Source organism: Taeniopygia guttata, chromosome 1A (genome assembly GCF_048771995.1).
Source record: "Taeniopygia guttata chromosome 1A, bTaeGut7.mat, whole genome shotgun sequence".
NCBI classification, from domain to species: domain Eukaryota; kingdom Metazoa; phylum Chordata; class Aves; order Passeriformes; family Estrildidae; genus Taeniopygia; species Taeniopygia guttata.
In genome coordinates this window covers 31,797,558-31,810,184 of record NC_133025.1, presented here as the reverse complement: position 1 = coordinate 31,810,184, position 12,627 = coordinate 31,797,558, and the positions used below count along the sequence as shown (strand labels likewise).

General features: G+C 34.9%; 1 protein-coding gene across 5 annotated transcripts in view; it reads right to left on the bottom strand.

Moving 5' to 3' along the window:
* MON2 (MON2 homolog, regulator of endosome-to-Golgi trafficking) overlaps positions 1-12,627 on the bottom strand; it is a 64,268-nt gene that overhangs the window by 10,162 nt on the left and 41,479 nt on the right. For 3 of the 5 annotated variants that reach the window (XM_030258801.4, XM_030258790.4, XM_072922605.1), the window contains exons 23-30: positions 11,843-12,005; positions 11,066-11,359; positions 10,132-10,330; positions 8,266-8,894; positions 5,242-5,385; positions 4,715-4,732; positions 4,321-4,449; positions 2,404-2,594 (exon numbers count right to left, since the gene is read on the bottom strand). In XM_030258801.4, coding sequence (XP_030114661.2) covers positions 2,404-2,594; positions 4,321-4,449; positions 4,715-4,732; positions 5,242-5,385; positions 8,266-8,894; positions 10,132-10,330; positions 11,066-11,359; positions 11,843-12,005 — 1,767 coding nt within the window. The remainder of the gene's footprint in view (positions 1-2,403; positions 2,595-4,320; positions 4,450-4,714; positions 4,733-5,241; positions 5,386-8,265; positions 8,895-10,131; positions 10,331-11,065; positions 11,360-11,842; positions 12,006-12,627) is intronic. The other 2 variants (XM_072922592.1, XM_030258824.4) reach the window with 1 other exon arrangement.

The window sequence follows — 12,627 nt, the reverse complement described above, 5'->3', positions numbered from 1 at the left end:
ATGTGGTTCTACAATATACTGGCCTAATTTTAGTGCTTTAAATTAATTTAAACTTTGAACTGTCTAAGTGAAAAAAGTTTCCTACACTTTTCTAAGGACATCTTTAATTGTGATGAAAAAATTTCTCTAAAACACATTTTGTACGTTAAATTATAGTGTACACTCCGGTTGCTAAAGAGGCAAAACCAGATTTAAGTCAAGACAGACATTGTAAAGCATCATAAATATTCGCACAAATACTATTTTTCTTTTACCTCCAGAGAATATTTGCCCATACATGACAAATGAAAAAAGGTATTAGAATTAACCTAAGTAATAGCTTTTAGCAAGCAACACATTAAGATGAAATTTCTACTTTTGAAATAAAACTTAAGTAAAGTATAAATCACTCACTATAAATTAAACATATTTGTTATAGACAAACAGATTTGGCCAGAAAGTCATGCAGATGATAGTGGATTATCCCAAATTACACTAAAGAGCTGGGATAATTTTGCTTCCCTGAATTTATGAACACTTAATACCAAGAAATTGTAGCAGAACTAGTCTTGTTCAGCTAAGAACATGCAAAACTGAAATGTTTAATTTGCTTTGCAAATATTTAGGAATAATTAAATTACAACAAATAGTAATATGCACTTCCAAAGCAACTTTTAAGTGAACATACATTCTTCTACAATAACCTGAAAAACCTTCATTTGAATTCTGTACACCAAACAAGGATATAGATTACGGGGTGTTAACCGATGTGGACTGCCTGTGTCAGAATGGTAGCAAGAATACTAACTGCAGCTGAAAAGAAAACCAAGCAAGATACTGCAAAGATTACTTTACATTAAAGAAACAGTGAAGCATAAAATAAAACCTGGGAAGATTGCAGTGTCTTTTATGCCATCATGGATGACCTTTTCTATTCTATAGGTCCTCCTACTTAATAGAATTTTCTTCCAAGTAAATGCAAAAACAATAGGAAGGTTTTTCACCTGATTGTCATGTAATCCTACTGATATTCCAAACCCATTCATTATTACATATTTTCACTAATGGATGTGTCTCTAAAATAAATTCTCATTGGTATTTGTTTTTTGTTTGCTTGTTTGTTTTGGGCAAGCTGCTATTTATCCATCATTTGTAAATACAGCTGTGTTTGGTTGCTAACTTTTGTGTGTTTCAAAACTAAACACACAGCATGTTAGTGTAAGGCACTGAAGAATCTTACTGTTTTCTGTTAAAAAGAAAGATGTATTTGTTACTGAAAATCAGGGAATTATATTTTTCATGTTCCACCTTGTTCTTTATTCTAAAACACTATTAGATATAATTAAACTACTCCTAAAAGATGCTTGCCCCCAGATGTTTACAGAAGATGGAAATTCCATACCACTGCTAAGAAATTATCTAAAATACCAAACCTTCCTTAGAGTACCCTTAGTGTCTAACCTAGAAAATCTTTGCTGTACTGAAGCAAGTTTTCATCCATTGCCAAGGGACAAAAAATTCTTCTCTGAAGCAAGCTTTTATTATATTCTGAAAATTTATGATGTTTTGCTAATGTTCTAGTCTTTTGTTTGAACAAATGAATAGATTCAAGGCCAGGCTGGATGAGGATCTGAGCAACCAGGCCTAGTGGAGGCTGTCGTGCCTATGGCAGGCTGTTTGGAACTAGATGATCTTTAAGATCCTTTCCAACTCAAACCATTCTATGATTCTATGATTAAACTGTCTCTGAGCATTACTATTTTTCACTTCTGGACTTTCTCAGCCTGCCCACTGTAGATGGAGAATGCGTTCCATTCTTGAGAGGAATCTGTCCATGTTTATAGTCATAAATATAACTGTTCAGCTACACTTTTCAAAAACTATCATAAATAAAGTGTGGTTAATTATTAAGGTGCAGTCAATTTAACTTAGGTAGAAACAAATACAACATAACTATGGGCTTCTATGTGAAAAGCAGTGTACTAAATAATTTTTAAAAATTCACATTAAGTGTAGTATTTCAAGATAGAACTAGGACAATTACATGTAGTTAATGCTGTTAATTAGAAAAAAATACTGTTGCAACTCTGTTCAAAGTGAAGAAAGGAACAAATTGTGTACATATCAGCAACTCTTTACCAAATCCAGAGTAAACATCCTTGGGAGTCCACACAGAGCCCCCTGTCCTGTTCAGAAAGATTATACCATATTGTGAGTTCAGCTGAGCTCTTTCTTGCTCTTACACTTCTCCCTTTGATTGAAGCTTTTTGTACTACTTTCTCAAGTATAGCTTTTTGAAGTAGACAGATTGGTTACCTTTTCTCCATTTTCATATATCAAATAGCTCTACTGAAACATACAGTGAACAAATTACTAATGAATATTTTTCATTAAAAAATTTAAAAAAAGGACAATTGTGTTTACCTTTTAGTGAACAAAAAGTCTTCAAAAGTATTTGCTAGCTCTGGCCACATACTGTCAAATTTTCCGGAAGATGCATGCTGCCTTGCAACAGGTAGTCCAATGGAGAGAACTTTGAGAAGAGAGGACACAGCTAGCTTCCATGTGCTTTCAGAAGGACACGAGTACTTCAGACTAAGAGGTATCCTAAGTGTCTGCAAAATGAAAGTCAAAACAAAATTGATAGTTGCTCAGACAAATCTAAGCTTACAGCAAGTTTCTACACAAGAGCTCGGAGGACAGTTAATAGATGGCAGCACACATCCCTACCTTTTCTGCTAGTATATGAGAGGGCCCTTTACAAATACAATTCTGAAGATGATTTATCATACACCAGCTGGCTAAAGCACAGGTCTGTAGCCAAATACAAGGTTAGAAGTCACAACTGGTCCATTATCATTTACACTATGAAATTACACACTAATTTTCTTTTCTGTATTGCCATCCACTATTTCTGCTAAGTCTGACAAATGGCCTTTCCTAACACATAAGAGTCTGCAGGCAGTCTGTTATCACGAGTGTATTCCGGAGAATTCAGTCCCTATAAAGCCATCCCAAGTGCTTCTGCAGTAAAGAAAAAAAGCCTCATTGCATTTAAACTTTTCCTAGTAAAGCTGAACTTTAAACACTGGAACATAAACACTGGAAGAAATCTGGTCATTATTGACTGTTAAACCACATGAAATAAGAAAGTAAGGACAGTTAGTGAAATTCTAAGATAAAGGCTACAATACAACTCAAATGTAAAGCAGATGAAAGCACAGCAAATTTTAAGCCTTTTATATAGAAAGCCATCTTCAGTATCTATAAAACAAAGTAATTAATAAATTTTAAAGCATTAGACATATGAACTATTTACATTTATATGCATTCTTTTTAGTATTGTTAGTCAAACTTTAGAACCTGATAGTAAGTTATCTTGGAAAACCAATTATTTATTTGACATTTCAAATACATAGTGACTAAATTCAGGTACTGTATGTATGACCCCCATGCCTTTAGTGCAGTCTCTGATATGAGGAAAACAAAAGGAAGAAAGACTCGCTCTGACTCTCACAAGGGGGTCAATTATAATTAATTCCCTATAGCAAAAAATTGTGACAGCTAGAATCTAACCTAGAAATAAACAGAACTTTATTTTTTCTGCTGCTTTTGGTCATATGTGTCAAATCTAATTCCTCTCTAAATCAGCAAAAGATTTAGAGACATGAAAAATAAATTTTAAAGCATTTTCATATATCACAGTAGATCATGTTATCAACTGCAAATGTTACAAAAAAGTGGTATTTCTATCAGTTTCACCAACCCCATTAAAACAGCCAAGTGGAAAACAACTCCTTTAACTTTGAAATACAAATATTTCATTCGCAACAGATTTCAAGTAATATCACCTGTTTTAAACACATTCAGGTTTCTAAATTTCTATACAGGAAAATCCTGATGTCAGTCAAGTCATTGCAAACAAGCCAGGTCAGACATATTCTTATTTTTCAGACTTCTGGAAAAGTGTTTATGCCAGTCTACAAAAACTGGGCTTTGGCCTTCAATGCCATATTTACTAAGGGGCCTATTTACCACACTCAGGTGTATAACACTTTCAAAGATTAACATTTTGTGGCCTAACACATTTGTTAATTTTTATCATAACACTGAGATACTGATGCTGACATTACCCAGTTAAGAACAGTACAAATAGATTAATAAATGGCCTTCCAGCTTTAAAAGAAATTATTCCCTGCTGCTCCTCTTCATAAAATACCAATCTGTTTACTACAGCTTGAAGCTTCCCAGGAAGCGTTTGCTGACACTAACTGAAAATAAAACTCATGATTTTCAATATAAGCTCATTAAATTCAGAGCACATGCAGGTTAAACTTTTACCTTAATAATGTTCTGAAGAACCTTCTCTGTTACCACAGCTTTGTGGCAAGCTGTCTTTTGGTATAAGTCCACCACAACTTCCAATGATCTCTCTGCAAATGGTACGTAATTCAATGCCACCCATTCCGCCTAGGAAAAGGAATTAGCAAATTACTAAATGATACATGAAAATATATTAATTAAGGAACAGAAAGTGTTTGTTTTGCACTGAACTCTCAGTTTAATGCATGCAAGGTTTGCTAAAAATATGGTCCAAGCCACAAAACCGCAAATACAAATAGTCTGGCTATGAAAATGTACTCTACATTGAAGTAAAGTACATTTAAGTAGGAGAAATGTTGCAGTCTAAGCAAGACAACTACATTAGGACAATCTTTAAGGAAATTTAACTCACCGGTGCAAATAGTTGTATCTAGTGTGATTCCATTGTGTTGCAGGACAAACAGAATAAGAAGAATTAATACATACATAATAGTTACCTCTTTGATTACACTGAATCAGATGCTCATGCTTAGTGAACAGCAGTGTACACAGATAAGAAGAATTATTGAACACGTTCCATTTCTTTACAGCATGTGCAAGTCAAAAATCTGAAGCTTGAGGGAATTGTCTCCAATCAAAAATATTATGTCTCTGTGTTAAATTTAGTATCTCTTGTAGGACAAATTATTTTAGATTAATTATTGTCCAAACTCAGACACATTTGTCTGGTGTTGAAGCCAGACCTTTTCTACATGAAGGAATATAAAGTATACAAGCAAAGAAAAATGCAAAGAGAGTAAAAGAAGATAAAAGCATGTAAAAAAAACTTATTACACAACATGCAGTTTTTACAGATTGAACAAATGTATCTTGCTGGACATGCTCTATCTGAAGCTGAATTCCAGCCAAGTGAAATGAGTGAGATTTCTAATTAATTACCTGATTATACTTTGCATTTGCAATGTGCTTTGTTTCCAGCTGTCCGTACTGTGGAGGCTTGCAGGAAAATTCTACAAAGGCCAGTAGCTGATCAAAGATTGCAGGATACATTATCTGCATACCTTCTGAGCCCACACATATAGCCTTTATCAAAAGAAAATACATTAGCTTAATATATATTTCTCGACTTTTTGCTCTAACACCTTCATCAGTACAAGGAACTCCTACAGAAAACTCCCCATTATAGGACTGTGCAAGAATCATGCTGTATGAAAGATCGTGTATAGTTCCAATAGGTTAAGGAAATTAAATTTTATTACTTTATTGAAGTAAATCAAGTTGCAAGATACCTGGGCATATATAATTCAGTAAATACAGGTATCTCATCCAATAAGAGATAACTTTTCTTCACAAACTCTCCTTTGACTTGTCAGTAAAATAAAGTATTACATAAGTCTTGTAAATAGATCTCAGCCACATCTTCTTTAAGTTCTACTTCAATAAACATTTAAATCTCAGAAGTAAATCATAGAAGGCTTCAAAAAGTAGTAGAAAGAGTGTCTTATAGAAAGGAATAGAAAAAAAATGAGAATTATATGGTTTGGCATAGCTAAAACTTATAATCTTGCTTTAAAACGTAAAACATTTCAGTAACAATGTATTTACATGACCCAAAAAACCCCAAACTCCCCTATACTACAGCAGCAAAAGCCTAGAATATGAGTTCTAATGAGAAATAAAAAGAACAAACCAAAGGGTGTAAAATGGTCTCAACATATGGAAGACTGAAAAGCAATGCAAAGATCCCTCCCATTCCCATGCTCTTGTGTTGCAATGATGTCCTTTGTTAGTGGAATCACATTATAAAATATATTTATTTAACTAGTCAGGGCTTAATCTGAAAAATGTTAGGTTTTTTTACGCTATTCAAACTGCAAAGTTGTTCCACAACTTCAGAGAAAATCAGAACTGACCCAAGTCTTCCTGTATCAGCAAAGAACTTGATGCTACATGCAAACACAAAGAAATGTTTTGTTTCAAAGATTGCAAATATTTACATACTCTAATGCTTCCACTGTGTACTCCTGCCTTAATGCTTTCTGTGTCAACTCCTGAGAATATCAATTGATTTCAAGAGAGGAAGAAGGTACTCTGGTCTAAAGCAAAACCATTTGACTCACGGCCTTTGCTTCACATCAGCACTGTCTGGCTGCCTTGCCATGTGAACTGTACTGTGTTCATACAGCCAAGAGGAGCAATCACGCAACTTCACAGAACTTACTGATGTCCAAAAATACTGAAATGTTTTTAGGAACTTCAGTGCTGTTGTGTTAGTAAAATAACTATAGGTCAGACGGGAGGTTTGAGGTACCATCTAATGGAAGTCTGTATTTGCAAAGGCTTATAACTGCCATGGTAACTCAGTGACACTGGGAGTGGGGAAGGGAATATGTCTCACTTTCTCATGTAGAGTTATTGCAGCTAAAACAACTTGACAAGAACAAGAGTATAATAATGTGCAGTTTTCCCCCATGTTAAAAACTTTAGTAACCCCTTCTTTGAGAAGCCCTAATGCCTGCAGCCTTTGGAAATTAAGATCATCTGGATAAGGAGACTGAAAAACAGAAAAATCTGAGATAACTAAATAGACTGATCAAATGGGAAAAACAGGGTTTGGGCTAGACTGACCTGCTGGAAAAGGGAGGACAGAAAAGGGTCAAGCCTGACTGGAAAAGGATGAAAATGTAGACATGACTGGCTTTAAAACAACTTCACGTTATTTAAACACCCACATACAAAACTGAGATTTAATACCAACTTCTATCCAAGCAAACTGAATTCAAATTTAAACAAAATAATTCACTTCACAGCATTTCTATGGCAGGGGTGGTTGGAACTAGATAACCTTTAAGGTTCTTTCCAACCTAAGTCTTTTTATGATGCCATTCTTACACCTCTGTTTTCAAAATACATTAATGAATATTTGTTAAAACCATCAGCTAAAAGAATGGCTGCAAGGTAATTATTCTACCTTGTTTGCATATATATATACCTTGCTCACACTAAGCAAAGGAGGAAACAAGACACTGAATTGCTGCTCGTTTGGCACCCACCATGCGTTCCATGAGCTAAACGGGGCAGCATCCTGACAGCAGCAGGGCGGGAATATATGGTCGCACAGTTAAGCAAAGTAGTCCTAACATGAAAGCCCAAAGGGAATGAAGCCAGGTCATGTACATATTTTAATTCTGGCATTTCCCAAGTAAGTTTATTTTGTTGGGGTTTTTTGGGGGAAGGGAGAGGGGTGTGTTTTTTTAAAAGTAGTGCTTAATATAAATGCATGACTTAACTCATTATCAACTCTGCTTCTTTTGAATAAATAAGTTTTGTGAATGAGCACTGAATTTTGCAAGGAGGTATTTTACAACTGCAAAAAAGAAAGAAACAAGCAGTACTATTTTCTTTTTTTTGGCTTTCAGGGAATGAGTTCTATAGAAAGAATTTCTTAAGCAGAGATGCAGCATTTTCCTTAAATAACTGATTAATAAGAGTCAAGAATGTAGGTAATCTGCCAGAAAACCTTCTATATTTTATGCTTTGTGTAAACTTTAAGCTCTCACAATCACTGTTTTTTCTAGACTGTTCATGGCAGCACCTGGACATCATATGGAACAGTTTGTAGGACTGCTCTTCCATCTCCATGTACAGACCTTCAGTATCAACAGTATCAACATCAACAGTACTTGAATATTAGATGGACATGTAAATGGCTACAAACACAGCACAACACTTAAGGTACTTCTGCAATCAAGCAAAAGCACATTTCATAAAGGTAGCACCATTCCTTTCAATGCAGAGCATCTATTTTGCAGCAGGAATGGAAATCGATTGTTAAAATACAACATGCTGTGCAATTATAAATAATTTTATAAATCATGTTTAAATCACCCCAATATAGTTCTGTAGAGCAGTAGTAGCACACCATGTAGTTTACCTTTCACACACTAGAAATTGCATTATTACCTTTTGTAAAACATCTAAAGCTGTAAGCACCGCTTCCTGTAAACTTGTCAGAACTGCTTCAGTGTAAGATGGAAGGATGAAAGGGGAAGCATCTGAACTGATTGGAACTGAAACAGCACCGTGCAAAATGACACCCAGCTTTTGGAGATCATCCATGCTGAAACCAGTTTTGATGTGCTGGTAAAGAGCTGGGAATATCTGAATTAAAGCTGTAAGAAAAGGCTGGCTGGGAATGAAAGTCAATTTATCACAAGTAATTGGAGGCCTTGTACTTTCTGATCCAATCCTGTACCAGCTGTTCCAGGCTGCCCACCAGAGATTCAAATCTTCAATCTCATCTGTTATTACAGGAGGTTCAGATCCATTATATCTTCCTATTCTTTCTCCTATGGAGTCAGTTCTCATGAATGATCTGCCAAGACTAGTGGCAGTAGCTGTCCCTACCACCAAAGGTACAGAAACATTGATGGCAGGTGGTGTCTCAGGTTTCTCAGAGTCTCGAACAGGAGAAACAATTTGTAGGATTTCCTGGAAGCTTTTCAGAGCAGCCAAGGAAACTTCATTATTTTTGCTAAGTGCTGCTGACTGGATGTGATCAAGAAGAACATCCCAGGCTTGGGAAAAGTCTCCTATTTAAAAAAAGAGAGAGGAGGGAAAAAATAATTTTGGAACTTGCTTCCTATTCCCATTCCCACCCACTCTGCCTCTCTAAAAGGCTGCCCATGTACTTGTTAGTCTAATACACAGAAATTTCAAGAGATTAGGTGGCCACTTGACTTTTATATCTTGACTTTTATATATAATTTGATAGCAAAAAAAATCACATACTACATCCCCTACCAGTAAAATTTATTTTCTTCATTCAGTAGAGTAAACCAGATTTATTCTTAAACATACTAGATGCCTGTTGATGTTAAGAAAGTTTAAGCCCAAACAAGGAATTAGGGTCAAAATAATGCAAGTACTCATTTATAAAGAATTTATTTTAAAATGCTCTGATAATTGTATTGTGGAAAGATTTCATTTGAGGCATTTGAGTTTTTCATTAAATTTAGCCTTAACCTTCAATTTCCTATATTGCTAATTACAAGGTTTGAATAATTAAAGTAGTTCTAATTTTTTTATTCAAATTTAACTCAAGTTTAATATAGCCTAAATTCTACCACATTTCTGAAAATAAGTGATACACTTACTAGCTGTCATTTGTATCACAAATGACCAAAATGAAATACAATAATTTATTTAATTTTGGTTAATATAGATTAATTGCATACTATAGGATGCTGTAGGTAGATTAATCTAATGAGGACTTTTCTTCGTAAACTATATATTCTCTATTCCTTTTGCATTTTTTCCTTGTAGAAATTATCAAGACATTGAAAAATATTACTACATACAGCTGAACAATGTAAATGTCCAATACTCCACTGACTTTACAGATAAGTTCTCTTTATATTCTCAGAGTACTGTTAAATTTGACACTGATGCCACACAAGAGTTACAGGCAAGTGTAGCATTCCCTTACACAGATAAAAGGAAAAGCATGTTCTGACAAGAACAAAGAAAAGACAAAGTATTATTGTTATCAATCTACTATAATTTAAAGCTATTTATCACATAGAATTGGGACTGAATTGTGACTACTGAGATTTAATCTCAAGTACTGTGACAGCGGAAATCTGTAGTTACAATTTTTGGCTCTATGAAGCATGAATTAGTAATGCCATAAATTTCAAAACATTAGAGGCGACACAACAAAAAACATTTTTGAGCTAAGACTAAGCTTCTTGCCCAGTACATTAACTGAAAATAACATAAAAAAGCAGAAAGTTTATCACTGTGTCTTTTAATATCTATAAATTTTACCTAGAGGCTGCAGTAAGTATCTCCTAGTGTTAAATATTCTTGCAACTCCAGCCAGTGTTAGTACCCATGTCTCAGCCCACTGTTTCTCAGCTGTATCCCTTGAATGATGAATGAGAATGTTGCCTCCTCCTGATTCAATCTTCTCTTTGTCAGCTGTCGTAGAAGATTCTCGAACCCTATCCAACAGGTGAAATAAAACCTGTAATAGCCAGAAAAAAAGAGGAAAAATGCAACTTTTCAAATAACATAGTTGTATTCATAGCAAACCAACAAAAACCAGTAATTCTTTCATTATCCTTTCTGTCACTATGTCACCCTGAAAATTCCCTTGTTCTAAACAGTTTCCACAGCAGTCAAGATTAACAGTCAACTGATGGCCACTTGAGAAGGGATGGAAATAGCACACTCAAACCCACCAAGAACTGTGTCAGCACCAAGAGAATGCTAAAACCAGTGGATCTCAGACACTTCACAGGTATAATAGCCAGGCTCAAATACAGCCTAAAGCACAACAAACACGACCGTGACTTAGAACACAGCATTTGATAGTTCCTCTTGAAAGACTCAAATCAGAATGGAAAGCAAGGCTCCATCTAGTATCAGATCAGCCCAGTCACATAACCCTCAAACATCTCCATTTTCACACAAAAGCTAAGTCATTAATTTTTGTAGGAAGGAAACCATCTTTTTATCAAACTCCTGAACCCAAGTAATTAGGATATTAAAACTGTGTTTTAAAAGAGGCTTTAAAGCTAGAGACAACAAAGTGTAAAAAACATTCCCAAAATCTCAAGAGATCAGATTTCTGCCACCTTATGTTATCTTTAGAAAGTCCTAATAAATTATCTAAGGGATAATGGTTATTAAATGGTCAATGGTTAATAGAACATAAATGCTCTTTATAAAACCTTAAGAGGAAGCTTACACATCATACCTTCCATATTACTGTGTGCCATGTTGAATGTTGCAGTAAAGTTCCATGAGCACCAATAGTAGAAAACAATGTCTGCCCGGCGCTCTTTCTAACTGCAGGCCGGGGATCCACACACAGTTCACCAAGTTTGGCATACAAGCATAACCAAAGGCAGTCAAATGGTGATGCAGGATGGAAAGGTCTGTTCAGCAACACTCCTTTTTCTTCTGCCTGTTTCTGCAACACTGCTTCTTCTTTGTTTAGCTCCTTTTCAATTATTTCACCTCTTTGGAAAAAATAATCTGAAATATTCCACTACAAAATAAATAAGACATATGGTGTTGTACAATAAAAACAGGGTAATGCTTTAATGATCATGAAATAAATTGCCTCTTATTCTCACAAAGTATGTTGCAAAGTACATCAAGATACTAATTTCCCTACACTGGTGAAATAGGATCAGCAGATAAATATTGCAAGGTCCAAAAATTACTCTTCTCAGCTTTTAGGATCCCATTATGGGGACACAAAAGATGCATTAAAATAAGATAGCGATGAACATGCTTACAATGCAATACTATTTCTTTTAGTAAGGCAGGAGCCATGGACATTAAAGGTAGGATGTGCTCACTCAATTTACCTATGATTCAAAATGACAGCATGGGAGCTCAGTAAGAACCCAAAAAGCTAGGTTGTGGCTTTCATTTGTATAACTGACTACAGGTAAGTTTTCATTTAAAAAGAAAGGCAAAAATGAAAGCCAGAAGCAGCATCACTGTAGGTTAATACAAAACTCACCAGCAAGCCAATTGAAGTTAAGCTAATATTTAGCTCTTGATTGTGAAGTCCAAAGCTTCCTGCAACTTCAACAACTATCTGCAGACAAGTACATGGCATTGTAGGAAGGAAGTCGGTCACAACGAGCTGAAGACACTGGAATGCAGTCCGTATTAAGGACTCTCTTAAAAAAACAAAATAAAAACAAAGCACACACACACACACTCATTTCACATTTCTTCAAGAGCATGGAAATATTTTGAATACAATACCTCAGGAGATAGCATTATTAAATAATAAAAAAATGAAATTAATGTTTTTGAGAAGAGCTTGCATCACTTTAAATGGGTTTTTTGCGATATAATTTTAAGTTGAAGCTTACAATTCTGATGAAGTAGTTTTAGTCCATGTTAATTACCTAGTGGAGTTGGAAGTTTAGACTTTCCAGTGGTCCTTAGCTAATTTTACATAGTGAAGTCCATTTCTCTGTTTTAGAGTTCTAAGGCTTGTTAGTTCAAATGTGTTAGCCAGAACATTTGAAAAAAACCACAAAGGACCAAAAAAAAAAAAAAAAAACCAAAACAAAAAGCCCAAACAAACCAAGCTTAATTTAAGCATGATAAACTTCCAGATTATCTGGAAGATTAAAGATTAAGCTGTCCTGAAGAGTTTCTCATATTAGCAGTTACAAATTACTTCAAGAATGCCAAACAGGTGGGCAAATTTGTTTTTACTTCTTAGGAAAGATGCACACTAATATAATCGTAGTCTTAGTTGCTTCAATACTACCTTATATCAGACAAAAA